This window comes from Dermacentor variabilis, chromosome 5 (assembly GCF_050947875.1).
Source record: "Dermacentor variabilis isolate Ectoservices chromosome 5, ASM5094787v1, whole genome shotgun sequence".
NCBI lineage: Eukaryota > Metazoa > Arthropoda > Arachnida > Ixodida > Ixodidae > Dermacentor > Dermacentor variabilis.
In genome coordinates this window covers 83,126,439-83,144,932 of record NC_134572.1, presented here as the reverse complement: position 1 = coordinate 83,144,932, position 18,494 = coordinate 83,126,439, and the positions used below count along the sequence as shown (strand labels likewise).

The 18,494-nt window shown below is 45.1% G+C and overlaps 1 protein-coding gene across 4 annotated transcripts in view; it reads left to right on the top strand.

Annotated features, from left to right (window-relative positions):
* LOC142582895 (histone acetyltransferase KAT7-like) overlaps nt 1–18,494 on the top strand; it is a 111,204-nt gene that overhangs the window by 71,851 nt on the left and 20,859 nt on the right. For all 4 annotated transcript variants that reach the window (XM_075693000.1, XM_075693001.1, XM_075693002.1 and 1 more), the window contains 4 exons: nt 921–1,014; nt 8,168–8,422; nt 9,604–9,693; nt 11,242–11,382. In XM_075693000.1, the coding sequence (XP_075549115.1) occupies nt 921–1,014; nt 8,168–8,422; nt 9,604–9,693; nt 11,242–11,382 (580 nt within the window). The remainder of the gene's footprint in view (nt 1–920; nt 1,015–8,167; nt 8,423–9,603; nt 9,694–11,241; nt 11,383–18,494) is intronic.

Below are 18,494 nucleotides of genomic sequence, written 5' to 3'. Positions count from 1 at the left end.
TTACTAGGCCCAATCCGACTTCGACGCCATTAAAATCCATGACATTATGACAAGCTGTTGCAGGAACTTTATGACGGCATCAGCACTGGTTTTTCGTTTTTGCATAATTTCACTTTTAACAAGCTTCATGTCATGGTAAAAGTGGTTCCTTTATATTGTAGAAGGGTAATTTACCAATACAGCTGAAAAAAAAAACAGAAAATAAAAACAGGCAGATCCAACGCAGTATTGCAATCTAAATAATGTGAAGCTAGTCTGTGTTAGCGAGGTAACAGCAGTAGCAGATGACTCGAGGACAGCCGTGTCACCTAGATGTTAGCTGCTTGTGTCATGAGAATGAAAGAGATGTATAATGCTTGTCGAGGGAAGAATGGTGCTGAAATGTGTATGTGTAGAAATGTGTAGAGAAGTAGGACATATCTAAATACACCTGAGGTTTCTATACACTTAGTGTCACAGTGGCCAATTGGCCAAGGATAGGCACATACTCTGTGACCCAAGTTGTCTATACGGCACATACTCAAAAGAACAGACTGGTGGGCTCATTGGTATTGCATAACCTGCGGTATAGCGCAAAAGGTTAGTAGGCCAGTTGTTAGTAGTGCTGTGTCTTTGTCTTCTCTGTCGTCCTGCGTGCCCTTTTGCGCTATACCTCAAGTTAGGCACATACTCAGCGACTCAAGTTGTCTATTGGGTGAATATATAGTACCACATACCCACCGGCCGAAGTTGTCTACTTGGCAAGACAGTGCCCGTAAAGAGGAGGGACGAAGCAAAATAAAAAACTTCACTTAAATTAATTCTCTCTTTGTGTCCCTTTAAAGCAACTCTCTCTACTATATTAAAAATGAAAACTGTTGTCCTAGCAGGAGTTACTGCTTTCCTAAAAAAAATTGGGTGCCTTTTTTTTATTGACTTAGCGACTCCGACCGTGAACCAGACCTGAGCAGCCTGGCTCCCGTGTACGACCTGGAGATGTTTCGGGAAGCCCAAGCCAAAGCAGCAGAGGAAATGGTGAGTGCAGGCAGCGAAAGTTTCCATGGATTGTCATAGATTTCCGTACGTGTAGAGTCTACTGCAGCTTGAGAGCGGTCAAATGTTTACTTTATACAGAGCTAGCACAAGTGACATCCTTCTGCATGTCAACATGAGAATGACAATATTCATTATTCACGACTCTCTTTTGCTTATTTTACAGAGTAACTCAAGTCTTGCACCCGTGTGCGGAATATAGCTAAGCATAGCACATCATTGCAACATGCATAAGATTCTCTCGGTCGTGTTGCAAGATAAAGTTCCTGGCCTCCTATTTTTCACAGAAGTAACAACAATGACAATTCTTTTTCTGGACAGGCTAAGTCTAGGCTTATTTGAAAGTTAATTAAATATCTTGTATAGACAGCACACAGGCCGCATTTTTATCTTGGGAAGTTCATTGATGAAACGAGCAGCTGCCTATAGTCTGGGCAACACATTAGTGGATTGAAAACGGATATACCGTATTTACTCGCATAATGATCACTTTTTTGTCAGAAAAATTGACGCAAAATCAGGGGTGCGATTATTATGCGGGTTAAATTTCCCGTGAAAAAAAAAAATTTTTCGTCCGTTTGCTGCGGGACACCAAAATGAAAATGGCGGCCGGCGGAGCAAGCCGAACGCGCCGAACGTGATTTTTTTTTCTTCTCGTGAGTACATTACATGCATTGAAACAGTTTCTTCCGTATCAGTAAGGAATAATATTGTAATATTGGCAAGTTTGCGGCAATAACATAGCCATGTCCACTTTGAGGGGACAGAAACAGATGGGCACGCTTAGCTGCCAGTGACATAGAAACACATGGCCGGCATGCTGCGCAAACTGTGGCATCTGTCTTCACTACTATCCTAATACGGCATGTTTCTGCTAAGGGTGGGTGAATCTCTTAGCTGTGTTACAAGCGTCGGTGTATGAATAGGGTACACTTTTAACGTATCAGTGTAAACGTGGCTACTATCGTCGCTGCTTGCGATTTGTTGCGTGTCCACGAGTGCAGATGAGAAGAATCGAAAGGCACCTTTTTTGTTGTTGACCACAACCATTATAAAGCCTACACAAAATAAAGGCAAGTTTGGTTGCAGCTTTTTTTAGTCATGGAAGTGCGGAAAGTAATGAAAGTAATGAAATGAGGCATCTACTTAAGAATGTTTGGTGCATGCAGACCTCTTGGCTTGTCTTGAAGAGTTGTTCGCGTAGCATTCGACAGATGGTAAACGCGATCAATATTAGCTTGACTTGGCACACGACATATCGCTGCAGCAAGTTCGGGGTGCGATCATTACACGGGAAATAAAAAGAAATCGAATTTTGACAACAAAATTCAGGGGTGCGATCATTACGGGAGTGCGATCATTATGCAAGTAAATACAGTACTGAAGTAAATATAGAAGTTGGTTGATTACGCTCTACTTTAATTTGTATTTTACTGATATAACAAAACCGAAAATGCTTGATTTTATACAATATCAATTATTGCAAAGGGAATATATTTGTTGGTTTGGCAGCTGAAAGTACAGTAAAACCTCGTTAATAATTTGGATTTCACGGGACCAAAAAAAAAAAAAATGGCTGAATTAACCAAATGTCAAATTATCGAGGATATCAATAAACAATTAAGAAATGCTTGCTACGTCAACATGCTTTTATTTGCTTAATTAATTGGTAAATCCTGTTACTATTTTTTACAAAAGCAGTGCGGAAGCTGCAGTTTTCGTCATCTAGTGACTTATTAACACTTGCAGTGATGCAGGCCTCGCGACTTCCTTCGCAGCACCACCATGGCACATGTTTTCACCTGAGACATGCTTTTCACACCGCGCTCAGGTCTCTATTATTTTTTTAGCCAGGGAGCTGGTCGCCAGCAGACTATCCATCCTTCACGATGTAGCCGGTGCTCTTCATCCTCGACAGCTTTGCACTGAATTAAAATGAAACTGTTTGCCGTAACCGCTGCGGACAAAACCACAGCCATTATCGAAGCGGACGGCTACCTTGCGGTTCTGAAGGCACGCGGCCAATGCAGCCACTGTTGCAATGAGACCCTGTGTCCCAAGAACTCAGTCAGGACGCTGTCCTTCGGGTAATCGAGGAGAGCCCCTTTTATTCGGTGAACGCCTCTTATATAGGCTCCGCGCATCATGTGACTCACCGTGCAGACACAGACGCTGTTGGCGCTGCCTCTCTCATGTGGCGTCGCATGTACACAGCAGAACACATAACTGATTCCAACGCATCCCCCTTTTCAAGCATTTATACAATTATACATGGGGGCCGGCAGGTTGGATACACACCAACAAAGGACTACAAAAACAAACTCACTTCATACATCACTCGTCTACACCCAGCCTGGTGGGTTTTCAAACTACTCTACCGGACCTAGTAGTCGTTATAGTCTTAGTCTGGGAATTGTTAGTGTCTGTTTCCTTTTGAGTCAGGGGCACCCAGGATTCGTTACTTTTGTCACCTGTTCTAGTATTCAATGGAACTCTACTGGGCTGTTCCTGACTATCTGGAAACTCGTAACTTCCACTGTTTATCTCATCTTTCGGGAGACAATTGAGCATCCGCCTATTTTGTTGAATTTCGACCCCGTTCTCCATCTGAATACAGTATGAACGTGGTTGTGGCGCTGTTCCGAACACGGTACCTTTTGTACGGAGGTCAGTCACCCACATCACATCGCCTGTTGCTGTACTACAATCCCACATGAATGAAATTTGCCATAACGTAATCCCGCATATTACCTACTAGCGCAAGGCAAGCAGGCTCCAAAATTGCTCAAATGCTATTGCTTTGCATAAAATTGCATAAAATGCCATCACCTTACACTTGCGTGGGTGCCGCCATTTTTGTTTACAAAAACAACCTAGAGCCAGAGGCGATCGTGTGCGCTGGAAGCACTACACGGCCGCCATCTTCTTTATTAATTGCCCGTATGAAGCAGCGTGCATGTTGCTACCGACATGTGACGACGGTTTCTGCACACCTAGTGCTGTGCATAATGTACACCTCGGTGAGAAACATGCAGAAAAAACAAGGAAATCCACATCGCATCAACGTAGAATTGTTTATCGCTCTTGAGATGAAGGTCGCAGCATGGAGTGCTACATATCGCGCTGTGCTTGAGCGATCGTCTGGGAATACACATCCCTTGCTTCAAGAACGTTGGTTTTGGTGCCACCTGACATGCATCGCGTGTGGATTCGGCGCCAGACGTAGGTTTGCACGAAGGGGCCGTCATCTCGATCGATTGCCTTCATGTCTACGAAATAGGCTGCCTTTTGCACTCGGCGCCAGACACATCAGCACCTATGGGTGGCAGCATGTGCTGGAGAAATGCTACTGCATTTATGGAGCGCTGTAGTTCTGCGTCCGGTGCTGAGTTATGCAAAATCTTGCAAAAGTTATTGCATCTAGGAAAGCAATTGGCCGACAATACTGCTCTACAGCAGTGCTGCTACTTCTGATCGACGCATGTGTTGCACTTTCTACTGTCGGCAGTGCTGTTCTATATTCTCAAGCAAAGCTTGCCACAGTAGGCTAATGGAATTTTGACAGTAAAGTTTTGTTCTGCGATGTATTACCTATCTGTGCTGTCTCATTTCACAATAGCGAAATTCATGCGAAAGCGAATTTTTTCACATTCCCCGCCGATTTCATTATTGCGAAGTTCAACTGTATTGGCACGGCAAGCTGCCGAAGCGTCATCAAAATTATAAGAGAACCTTTGCTGGCTCATCGGAAGCATCACAAATGCTTGGATTTCTTTCACATAGACCGAACCACATTTTTTTTTCACCGATATTGTCATGTATACTTATAAGGAATATCAGATGTAGCGAATTTTTTTTTTCTGACGAGACTTTATTTAACAGACTTCATCTGTAGTCTGTGTCTGTTATTGTCCCTTGGGATTTCCTTTGGGGTACTACAGTCGAACCTCATTAATTCAAACATGTTTAATTTGAACTTCTAGTTTATTCGAACTGGCGCCATGGTCCTATCAAACTTATGTGTATTCCAATGGGTGCCCGATATTTCCAACGCATAAGCATTTGCAATGGTTAAGTTGACCATACCGCGTTCCAATAATGCTCGCAGCGTGCCAAATCACGCGGCAGTGCCTCTGACCAGCGTTGCTCTGACCCCGCCATAGAGGGAAGGCTTAGGAGAAACCCCTTACTGCTGTGCGCAAAAGAAAAATAAAAATGTGGTGGAAATTTCACCCACTCTCAAATGGCAAGGTCGCCGTTTCCGCGTCATGCCATAAGCTTCAGCCACAATAGCAGCAAAATACGTGCCGTGGCAGGGATCGGTCCTGAGCCGATTTTTCGTGGCTCGCCGTGGCAGCAAGCAAGCAGCAAGCGGAGGAGATTGATAAAAGTGGCCCCTAAAGTGACATATGCGTGAGAAACTGATATCACACGGACCGACCCGACTGCTCTATTTGTACTTGCATCTGGTTCAGCTGGATCGCTTGTTTCACACTATCGTCTGCTCACGTCAGCTGTCGCTTACACTTGTTCTGGTTGGCTTGGTTTGGTCTCATTCGCGCTTGTATTTTTTACAATGATGAGTCTAAACTGAATCATCCCGATAGAAAGGTTATTAAGCGCCATATCCGATTCTGTATGACAAGACAGACCCTGAATACAAGGACACGAAGGTGACACCTAGTAGCTCATTCTCCTTGTCTTTTGAACATGGTGATGCCACAACAGAAGGGAGCAAGCCAACATGATTATGATCAGCGGCAACGACTTCATCATCTTGATAAGGCATGACTCACATTAAGAATGCAGGACAAAAAAAGGTAAACACAGCGCCAATCTATCAGCAGATGAAGGGAAAAAATTGGAGGACGCTTAAGCTTCACCTTCAAGAGTGGAATGGGACAGCGTTCCCATCAACCCGACAAGGGGTGTAAGACAATGCGCTACGGCGCAACGATCACGTACGAGGTTCCCCGCATCGGACTTTGCACCCACCACTCACGCGGTGAGCGCCGAGCAACGCAGAATTCGGTGTGGCAGCGAAACGTGCGCCTGAGCAAGCGGAATTAACCTAAGAACTCGGTGTCGCGGAGGGAGAAACGATCTATGCGAGCCAAATGTCGTGATCGGCACAGACAGCCGGGCCGCGAGAAGCAGGCGAGTGGTGCGCCACCTGTCAGGGCAGCGCCGTACATTGCGAGGAGGGGGTCTTCTGTGTTTGCCGCAAGAGGGCTCTGCGTGTGCAGCAAGCGCAGGAGAAATGTAGCGAAAACGTACTTCGCTACATGTTTAACTGCGACTTCTGTAATTTACATGCTCATAATTACCAATATACACCGCAGTATAACTTTCTACGGCACGATTCCAAGGCAACACTCCATTCACTAGAGGCACTTTTATCCCGCTTTGAACTATCGAACTCATGGCTGAGTGGTAGCGTCTCCATCTCACACTCCGGAGACCCTGGTTCGATCCCCACCCAGCCCATCTTGCAAGTTGTTTTTATTTATGAATCGCCTTCCTTGATTTTTCGCTCACGGCCAACGACGCCAGCGACACCGGCTTTTCTGCGACACAAGCTCCTTAACGCCATCACGTTAAAACGCAAGCACGCAGAGAGAAGCAGCAACGGAGACCCAGTCCGACCTCGGCAACTCTGCTGCTTCGGTGGTGGTAGATGTCAGAGGTACCATATTTACTCGCATAATGATCGCACTCTTTTGTCAAAAGAAATTGATGCAAATGCAAATTGATCGTTATATGAGTGCGATCATTATGCGAGTAAATACAGTAATTAATGCCATCCAGGGAGCTGATGGGAAAGCATATCCGCTTCCCTCCCACCCTTCCTCACAGCTACGCTCCCCTCACCCTCCTTCTCAACTCCCTCGTAACGCCCTCATCTTCGATGGTCTCCGCGCGTGCCATCCACGCTGGCGCCAGCTTAGCCCGCTCCTTGAAGTTCGTTTTCTGTCATTGTTGGGAACCGAGCGTTGGGTAGCGTGGGCAGTTCCGTGGCCCTGGCTCACTGTATGCTTGCACGCCGCGACATTTCATGACTCGCACCGTTTATGCATCATGCTATGGTGCGTGAGTACTTCAAAAACAAGTCCTTCTTTTAATTCGAACTCATTTTCTGGCCCCTTCGAGTTTGAATTATCAAGATTCGACTGTTCCAAGTAGAGAAGTTAGCTGGTGTGCACAAAAGGGATCTTGGCGTGACTAGGAACTATAGGTTTGCCGGCACATAGTCTGTGGTAAGTCGTAAAGCAGCGCATCCCTTTTTCTGCGGCATGCGTCTTTTCCAGCACAGCCACAGCTGCAAATTGCAGTCAGCACAGCTGAGCGCATATGCCGCCTGCGTGCCCTGTCCTGGAGGCAGTCTGCTGCGTGTGCAAAAAGTAGGCATACCAAGTTGACGTGGCATCATCAGCGCTGTCTTCCTGCATGTTTAGTACAGGAGGTTGCATAATCTCTAGTTTCGGCAACACATTGAAGTGAGAGGAAGACTAAGCACTCGCTCTCCACTGCCAGCGCTTTTCATGATAACGTCATCCCACTGTGGGTGACACAATCAGCCAGGGGCAGGGAAGTGGATGCGAAAGCGCGGTTGGCTTCGCTTTGTACTCGTTAATGTCAGGATGTCATCAGCAAGTCATGAAACTGCATCTTTTGTCGCCAACAAAATGAATTGTTTACTGATTCAAATATGCTTTTCTTGATTGCCTAATCATTCAGAAAGATTTGTGGCCCATTCCACATCGAAAGAATCTTATCGGCAACTGTACTTACTAGCATAAAAGGTTGAATTTCGATATAACGGAGCAAATTGCTTATTTTAGTGACGTTGTATCAAGGTTTAACTGCATAAGCTCGCGAAATTGCTGCTGCACAGGCTAAATAGGGTCAGCATGCATGTCTCATACACAGTTTTTGTATGACACTATTATGGCAAGCCTGAATAATCTTATATACTGCTGAAAACGTACTTTGCAATAGCACAGGATGGCTAGCATAGTTTGCAAATGTTGATGGCCTTTGAAAACGAGCTCAATGCATAGGATGTATGTTGGTTGTAGTTGAAAGAAAGCTAGACTTGGAAAGGCTGCAACAGCTGTGTATGTTTAACTCACAGGAGCATCAGCGAGTGACATCGCTGGTGTCATCCCCTCCTTCACGTTCATCCACTGGCAGTCACAGCGGGAACCATAGGCACCACAACCACCACCACCAGCAGCAGGGCATTCGTGTGCTGGAGATGGGCCGGTATGAGATGGACGTCTGGTACAGCTCCCCTTATCCGGAGGAGTACCAGGCGCTACCCAAATTGTACCTGTGCCAGTTCTGCCTCAAGTACATGGGCAGCCCCACCATCCTGCGACGGCACACTGTGAGTTTCCACACTGTCCCTTTGGGCTTAAGTAGATTGACTTTTTAGCAGCAAAGGTTGCATTTGGGCTACGAGGAATACAACAGTGAACACTTCTAAATTGACCTCAATTGCCTTAAAAACTGCTGTGCCACATAAGAAAAAATTTCAGTTGTCAATTTTCAAGATCAAAATGTGTCATTAAAACACTAGGTGTCATGGGACTGTGGCATGTGAAGTTTTGGGGTTATCTCTATGCTGATACCAACACTTTGAGTTGCCTTAATTACTGCTCATATTGTTTTTGTCTCTTAAACAATTTCCAAGTACGCATTATTGGCTGCTTTGAATATGATGACTTAGCTTTGCTTTTCCGTTGCATCTCTTTTAGGCCTCATGAGCCTTCCTAGGCTCATGAAGTTTGTGTCAGCATACCTGACCGCCGGAGTGTGCGCCAAAGCACCATCATGCCATATGAAGACAGATTAAGAATGAAATATGATTGATAGGGACAGTTAGTGAATGATAACATTATGATAGAGATTGGTAGAGGTTAATAATGATTAGTAATGACCAATATGTCTAACAATGGCTTGTAATGACCACAATTGAATAGAGATGACTAGTAATGACTATGAAATGACCAATATGTCTAACGACAACTTGTAACGACTACTATTGGTTAGAAATGACTAAAAATGCTTAGTAATGACTAATAATGACTGAAATGACTTGTAATGACTACTAATGACTATGAAATGACCAATATGTCTGCTTGTAATGACCACAATTGATTACAAATGACTAAAAATGCTTACTAGTCCGCAGTAATGACTAATAGTGACTGAAATGACTTGTAATGATTAGTAATGACTATGAAATGTCCAATATGTCTGACAACTTGTAACAACTACAATGCATTATAAATGACTAAAAATGCTTAGCAATGACTAATAATGACTGAAATGACTTGTTATGACTACTAATAACTGATATGACCAACATGTCTAACGACGGCTTGTAATGACCACAATTGATTACAAATGACTAAAAATGCTTAGTAGTGAGCACTAATGACTAAAAGAAAGAAGAAAAAGATAAAGAAGCAAATGATAAGAGGAGGAAGAGTAGGCTTCCGCCGTTCACCTCTTAAGAGAGATCTTAAGAGATCCTGTAATTTTTTATTTATTAATTTCTTTCAGGCAAAATGTGTGTGGCGGCACCCACCAGGTGATGAAATCTACCGCAAGGGCAACATCTCTTTTTTTGAGGTGGACGGTGTCAAGAACAAGGTGTGTTTTCGTTTTGTACACTGCTTATAACCTGTTTTTCTATGCAGCCTATCCCTAGTCAGATCCAGTGAAAAAAAAAAAAGAGAGAGAGAAGAAAAGAAAAATATGCACGTCTAACTTGAGTATAAGGCCAACACCAATGTTCAGATCTTTATAAAATCAAGGCAGCACCATTGCTGGCTCAGAGCGGCACACCAGATGTAATATTGTTTTGTGGGTTTAGTTGTCAGTGCTTCTGCTATTGCTCTCTGTTGAAGTGAAGTACAGCAACATTCAGGTGTAGATTATACCTTTCTTTGCAGCTTCATTGCTGTGCAGAATGAATAGCTGTGACGCTGCACCTGAAGGCAAAAATATTTGTGTTGTTGGGAACCGACATAGAACAAACTTGATAATACCACATAAAGTGGTCATTAAGTGGCCGAGTAGTCCACGGCACTGAGTCATACCACCGTTAACACTAGCTTGTGCGCCATGCAGTGCCAACTGAAACTGCTGCTTTTGTTTCTGGCAATGAGATAGACACTGCTGTAGTAATGTGCCAAGTAACAATCTTCTTGCAAGCAACTATAGTATCACGTGATTTGCACATTAGGTGTAGCACATGAAGAGCAGTACAGCGTTTCCTCCCATATGATTATATCGTGCAATACAGGTCTGAAACATGCACAAGATGAGCACACATTGGCTGTCAAACACTGTATAAATGCAGAAATTTGCATTAAAACACTTTTGTGATATCGTGTAGCAGTTTCAGGGACGGTGAGTGGAGCCAACTTGGGGTTGATTGTAAGCTTGTAATTTTGCTTGGTGGTGCCTGCAGCTTGGCTGCTTTCATAAATATTAAAGGGGCCCTGAAAGACTCTTTTGAACATAGCAAAAAGAAGTGTTGCCGATCTGTTAACGAGGCTCTTGTGAACATGTGAGTCAAATATTATTGCATTGCATGCAGCAGGAAATTTCTAATCTCATGTAGAAAGCAATGAACAGTCACTTGCTCGCATCTGCAATGTCGTCATCGAAAGCAGTCAATCCACCAATGCTATTGGCTGACTTTGTGATCATGAGAACAGTCTCAGTAATACATAATTGCCAATTTTAAGTTAAAGGAGTGAAAAATGTGTGTCTGCAATCTAAAAAAAAAAACAAAGAAATATTTTCATCTTTACACTGTGCGTAGCTACTTGTGGCCTTCAACTTGGCAGCGGTGTGCTGTGTAGCATAGCCTACTGCACCCGCCACGACACTTCACTTTTAGCCGGAGCTTTGCTCTCTTGCTCTCTCCGCTGTGTAGCTTCTAGTGCGCTAGCGAAGACACAAAGAGAAAGCCAGATATCAGTGCGATAACTACACTTGTAGTGGAAGGATCCAAAATAATTTTGCGCAATGAGATTCGTGGGATGGCATGCTCTTAACATTGAGGCCATTCTATGATTCATTAGAAAAATGTGTCAGGGCCCCTTCAAGTGCATATGTTTAAGTGGCTAAAGTGAGGTGCATTTTACCTTGCTTGTTTTCCTGATATCCTGCCTGCTTCCTATCTTCTAGGCTTACTGCCAGAACCTGTGCCTGCTTGCCAAGCTCTTTCTCGACCACAAGACCCTCTACTTTGATGTTGAGCCTTTCCTTTTTTATGTGATGACCGATGCCGATGCTGAAGGATGTCACATCGTTGGATACTTCTCCAAGGCAAGCATTGCATTATTGCATTGGTATCTCTCGTCATGTGCATTTTTATATGGTACAGTTCTTGTCTTTGCTTCAGCACTGTTAGAGCTAAGTTGTTGCCGTCTCCCTCTCCATTTTTTAACTGTTATAACTGGAAACGCTTTGTGCTAACCTTGTGCTTGTATAGACTTATCAGCTGGCTTGTACTTAGAGTACCTGGTGCGGATGGTCACTTGAAAGTCCAGGGTTCTATGCTTTACGAAAAATCGGCTAAAAATTTTGTTATGCATATCTTGTCAAATTGTTCGTAGGTTTCTCGAAGTTATTTAAGGGGGGACGCGGGGATCAGATCGCGAAAATCGCAAAAGAGATCGATTTTTGGCAACCACGCGTTTCGGTATCTGCAATGCCTAATCTACATTGTATCAAAATGGTTTAACTGAAAACGCACTAAAAGTGCCCGAAAAAAATTAATTTGTGAGTTCGTAGGGCGAGAAAACAGCTTTAAATCGCGTAAAATCACCGCAGTTCGCGGAGCCCTAACTCGTCTTTCCCGCCACCGAACGCCGCTATCTTGGTATCGTTCGAAAGCTCGAAGTTTCGCCATTCCCTTTCTGAATTCTTCGGTCGCCGCCATCTTGTAACAAACACACAAACACAAAAGAAGCGCGGGTCTGCTAGAGGCGGTCACACTGGCCCTGCGATGAAAGCGGGCCTCCGATTGGTTGCCGTACTGAAAGGCGTCTCGCCATTGGTTGCTGCTGCAGCAGCGGGCAAGCTGGCAACCACAGCGGACCGTAGTTGTCTGCTTTGAAAACCACGCCGGCGTGTTTCTTCGTTTGACACTCGCAGAATTTGGATTTATGAAAGCTCCCAGGTCAGTGATGGATCGTCACTCGTTCGAAAAGAACTTTTAAATGAAGCATGCCTTCGGAAAACGAAAGCGCAAGCCTCCTACGGCGAGAAAAAGACGACGGCCAGCGGGAGAAGCGCAGAACCCGACTGAACACGCGGATAACGTGCCGCGTTATCTTGCACCGTGCGATTCCAGCAGCGAAGCCGACAATCGCTCTGTGACATCGACACTGATAACCAAGCCACCGGAAGAAGTGCCAACGGAGACTCTCGCACCTGTGCGTACGGCCGCGCGAGTCAGCAACCGAAATCGCGTTGTTGGAGGCGACGCGGGTCGAAGGTGTCCATCGCCGACAGAGACGGTGTGCGTTGTGCGACGGTGTGCGACGAGCTACATACTGTATGGTGACTCAAGGCTCACCAGACGAATCGTCGCACGATTCAGACGCGCCTCGAGCCGCGTTTTGTGCCAGCGGTGACTGCAGAAGCGCAGGCATGCAGCGTTCGCGACTCCCTTCGCGCAGTGTCCGCGACTGAGCGGAAGCAGCAATGCCAAGAACAAATTTCGGCCCCTTGTGACTGTGAGTTCATTATTATGCCTGTTTCCGCGATGAACTCTTTGATCGCTAAAACTCTGTGCCCAAGATGCCAACAGCGTTCTGTGGGTGTACACTGCGATACCAGGCTCGGTCTGGCAGTGAAAATGGTGGTCATGCACTACTCCAGACGGCACAAGAAAAAGATAAAGAACGCCTGAAGAAGGCATCCAAAGCCCACCAAACAATGAGGCAAAGGTGTAAGAAGATGCCTGACAGCAATGATTCAAAATATTACAGCCCTGGTGCTTTTGAATAAATTTGCAGTGCTGTTAAAACTTTGCAGCCAGTTTTCTCAATTGCATTTTTTTTGTCAATCACCTCGCTCGTGGAAAGCGTAGCACAACAATGGCTGGACCAATTTTGGCCCAGTTTGTTTTGCTGTGATCCACAAGCTGTGCTGTACTTAAAGACAGTCTTGAAATGTTTCTTTATCTTTCCATTGTTTAATTATTTCACAATTACTACATGGCTCCATGCAGTGAAGCACAGTCATGTGCATGTTATGTTGAGCAAAAAATTATTAGCGCTTTAAAAAAAAGAATCGAACAGTGTCTTGATGTAGATTAGACATCTGTGCAAACATACAAAGTATTCCCTGCTCCCTATCATGTTTCGTTACTGTGCCAGGCTTTCCACAAGCATGGAACTTATAAATTCTTATAAAACAAAAACTAATTACGATATCCTAATGAAATTTTAGATTTGTCTTTTTATTGCAATGTGCAGTGTGTGTGCCAAATTTCAGCCTTTTCTGTCAAGAAACAAAAAAGTTTATTCTGATCCCCTCCTCCCCCCTTAAGATTGGACCATTTGAAATTTCAGGCCATTAAAATGATTAATTTACTGGGAAACTCAGACTGCATGCCATGCTGTTTGTTATCAAGTGTTGCTGACAGAAGAATTATTGCAATAGGTTTGGCAGCGATAACTGAATGCAGCGTGCGACTACCTGGACGGTGATTTGGTGGTACGGGAATAAGAAACCACGTCGTTGTTTTCACATGAGATGGGCAGCTATATACTGTTCTGAATCGTGCGCGCCTTGCGCATTTTCTTGTTTACTGAGATCTAGCGGCTGCAAAACGTATACAATCACAATCTGTAGCAGGGAACAGCAGCGCATTTCTGTTATCATCTATTTAAAGCATGCGCTACCCTTCCAACGGCACCATGCGCTGTGAAACAGTTAGGCGAAGATGCTTATCGCAATAAGATTGGTGGCGATAGCTGTGAATGCCGCGTACGACGACCCCAGAGAAGATTTGCTGGTACAGAAATGAGAAACTGAGTGCTGTTGGATCTGGAGGACAATCCCAATTGTTGTACCCCAGATTTTTGGACCTTGCCATTGGCTTCGGGAGTTGGCCGAGGTTGAGGAGGACTTTGAGATGAAAACTGGAGGTTTATTTACATTATTTACAGTGAGAGTACAAAGAAATTAACAGTCATAAAGTCATTACGGGCCGCCAGCAACTCGGACGCTGCAGCCCGTGGCAAGAAGCTCGAAAGAGGTGAATGAAGGAATGCTCCCTTGCTGCTCCTGGTCTCTGGCTTTTAACCCCTTCGGTGTCTCGAAGTCGCGTCACATTCGGCCAATCGGCGAGCCCGCTCAGGTGGCATCATTTTTGGCCATTCGGCAAGCCCGCTCAGGTGGCGTCATTTTCAGCCAATGGTAGGCGCCTGTGCGAATGTCACAACCGGCGCAGAGGGTCGCTCCTTGGGCTCCAATTGTCCAAAGGCTTACTTCTCTGCGGTATTGCCTTCCTAGTCTGCAACTGTCGTCACAAAAGCGGATGGCGGGGGTTGCTATAAGGGCTTCATGGTGCATTACAGCCTTGCCTCACGGCTTGCAAGTGCACAGTGGGGGCAGTTGGTTTGTTCTCGAGCGACCTTTCAGAGCCGCAAAGCAGCTTTGTTCAGGACCCACATTACCTGGAACAGTGCCAGGCTCCCGCTACACTTTCGGGAAGAGTCAAGCAGTGAATAGCTCCACATGTGGCACGCGAGGTGGGGGACGCCAACTTGTTTGGACATGCCGCTCCTCGGGAACGTGGTAGATGTGCTTCTGCGCTCCTTAATTAGATGTGACGCGATTCGATGTGGCCTGGTGAACTCGAAGGAGGCTCAGGAAAAGGTCCCGTATCTAACAGTGTGCACCGGCATTTTTACGTGAGACGGGCAGGTGAGTACAGCGGTGAAGCTGCAGCGGCAGGCACCTATATACTGTTCTCCATCACACGCTCCTCATGCATTTTCTTGTTTATATGGGAGCTAGCGGCCGAAAAACGCATTATGCAATTGCAGTTTGGCGACGAACGTTGATGCCAAAAAATCTTGTTTTCCGGGAACATGTGAACCGGTAAAAAATGAGTGTAACTCTATTGGGTCATTTTTTGTGGTCTCGATTGTGAATGTTGGCGCCGGGAAAACGTACGTAAAGGAACGTATCAACGAGGCTCTACTTGAAGCTTCACACAAAGTATTTATTTCTTTGCCTGTTCCTTATTGGAAGCTGCGTGCTTAACCATGGCGTCCTCAACATAGTCTAAACGATCAACAAGGGATAGGCCAGTGCCTTCTATTGTGCTGCAGTAGCAGCATAGAAGGGCCAAAGCATCTACAGCCAGAAGTTGGGAGTGGGCAACATCAGTGTGTGCGGGGTCAACCTCGGCAGCATCTTCGTTTGTCCGCTACATCCGCTGCGATCTCCACGTCCGTCAATCGAAGCATTTTGAAACACTGTCAAAAACAAAGTATGGAGTGGTGCCGGCCAAGGCATCTGTGAGTGCATGTCGTGAATGCAAACCGCCATTCCTTGCGAGGCACGCCATGAGCAGAGTGCCGCTCTGAGGAGGAGTCGGTGCGGCAAATGCAATGCGTCGTTGATGTTGTTGAACTACCCAAGCCGCCACATGCGTGCACCGCTACGTTCAGATGGCGCCCTCGGCACGATCTATGTCTGCAGCTATAGTGCGCAGCAGCCAAAATGCCTATCGCGCCACTGCAATCTTCAAGGATGTTGCAGCAAAGCTTGCCCCCTGTCAACCGAGTGCACATGGTCAGGGTGGCGGAGTTCAATATATACATTTTATGTTCAGCTTCTTCGAAATAAAAAATAAAACATGTATGCCATTTTCCAGGTGATACAGAAAGAGTTCGATATATCGAGGTTTGACTGTATGTTCATAATGGTTTTTCAGGTGCCAGGTGCCAGATTATTTGTACCTGTGCGATTATTCCGATTTCCCCGCGGTGCTGGCACCCACTCCTAAAACCAATCATAACGACAACAGATATTTTGATGCCTCGTGTCCTGCTGCCTGACTTTTGCAATATCTGCACACACAATGCTTTAAGCATGGCAGTCGTGAACAAAGTTGCTGCCACATAGACTTCGCACCAAACCTCAACTTCGGTTGCCAAGTCCCAACAAAACGGCACTGGTTAGCCCTAGTGACTTAGGCAGTACAGCTGTAATAAAATTTTGCCATCAACCAGCAAAGTGGCTGGCAACAAGTCATCATGGGAAGCTTGCCATTAATAAGTTCTTAGCTTGTCAGCGATTTAAAGTGGTATCTATGGGCTAGACTGATGGCCGTAGTAGCGAGTTCATGACTACCCGCGGACCTCTCTCCTGTCCGAAAAATCGGCTGTCAAGCAACTTTACACGTTCTGGATGCGGATGTTGTGCCTTTTAGCCAGTGCCTTGATTTGGCCGCAGCCAGCAAGCCAACATTCCAATTGCGTGCAATCACACCGAAGCGCAGTTGAGTATGAGTGATGGTGCAAGGTGTGTGTACGTAATTTTTGTTCCCATGCCGACACGCAAGCCACCAATGGGCCATAAAAATTTGCAGGAGTACATCAAAAGCATCACCAATTGCATTTGCTTTGCATAAACGTGATATGGACTCTATCTCCCTTTTTTTTTTTACCAATATCAACGTGTATGCTTATAATGAATATCAGGTACTATCACAAAAGTATTGTTGTCAGATGCAAGTTCGTTATAAAGAGGTTCGACTGCATTTTTCTTCATCTGTTTTTCTTAGCATATACTGTTAAACCTTGATATACAGTGGAATCTTGATAAATGGGAATCGCTTAAACGGAACTGCCTCTTAAATGGAACGCTACCCTCATTGGTTGGTTGGATTTGTAGTCATGGAATTTTATTCAGCTTTGTCTCTCAGTAAATGGAATTCCTGATGAACGGAACCAATTTCCCTGGTCCCTTGAGGTTGTGTAGAGAGTCCACTGTAATGAAGTCAGTAAAATCGGCACTTCATCATAATCAAATTTGACAGCTTATACAAACAAGCACAGTCGCCGGTAGATTTCCTTACACAGAAAAGCCATAAAATTTTCCAAATTATCAGGAAATGATAAAAAACAAATTTCACCAACAAAAAAAATGTCATTTTGTTAAGTTTTGGGATGCAGCAGCCAAAGATATGGTTTCATGCTGTGTGGACAATATCTTCACATTGGTGGTACAAAGTGAAGCCTGCAAAACTTTTGTGTTCGCTCCACCATCAAGGCTGGTAGTGTCGCTTGTAGTGGGACGACACTATCATGAAGAGCACAGGCAGAGGGGTGCAAATGCTTCGTCTCCTTTTCACTTTAACGCATCTCCTAAACTCAAGGTTACACAACCTCCAGCACTAAACACGCAAGAGAACAGCACACATGAAGCGAGCATGAAGCGAGGGCCATCTTGGCTTGCCTAACCTTTGTAACCACCACAGATTACCGTATTTACTCGAATCTAACGCACACTTTTTTTCCGATTAAACGAGTCCAAAAATTTCGTGCCCGTTAGAATCGAGTACGACCCTAAATCTGTGTGACCATATTGCCATCGACATTTCGAAATGGCTGCCTCGTACGCGCTTCAAGCCAAGCTGCCGTAGCTTTCTCCATGTGCTGTACTAGGTATGCTTAGGCAATGCTTAGGCAATGCTTCCTTTGGCTTAGGTTTCACCGCCCGTCTTCCTGTTTTCTGCGTTTGCTCTATCAGCATGGAAATACCAACTGCAAAGACATGCCGAGTTCATCATGATGCCGCAGTTAAAAGGAAAGTGATCACGTTTGCGGGGACGAATGGAAATCAGGTTGCACCACATTCGTTCGGAGTTTTCTAAACTTACGTTCGGACTGGCGCCAACAGGAGAGGGGTTCTACACCGGTGGCTGCTTGAAAGTGATCTGTGGCAGAGACGGAGGGTCTATGCATCTAGGCGCACTGTGCCCTGTGTTCTTGTCGAAGTGAGAGACTGCACAAAGGTCAATTCCCTCGCTCCTGCTACCACACTTCCTCACTCCAGCGTTTAGAGAGTTTCCACGGTCATTGAGTGAGACGTGTTCATGCTTGTGTGCGGAAGTCACCATGCTTGTTAATTTAGTTAGTAAGCGAATGTTTAAAAGTTTATACTGCCAATAAAACTACAACTCTTACTTTTTGTATAGCTGTCTACTAATTTGCTATCGTAATCGATGTTTCACCTGTCGCGCGAAACTGCCGAGTTTTTTTATTTATCGCAACGTTGGTGCATTGAGAGTAAATCTTAGTTTTTTTCCAAATGAGAAATAGTTGTATTTCTGTGTGAAAGAATGAGGTGTGCGGTACTGTAAAGGACTTTTCTTTCTTTAAGTCCCAGCAAACGGGTGCGCGTTACAA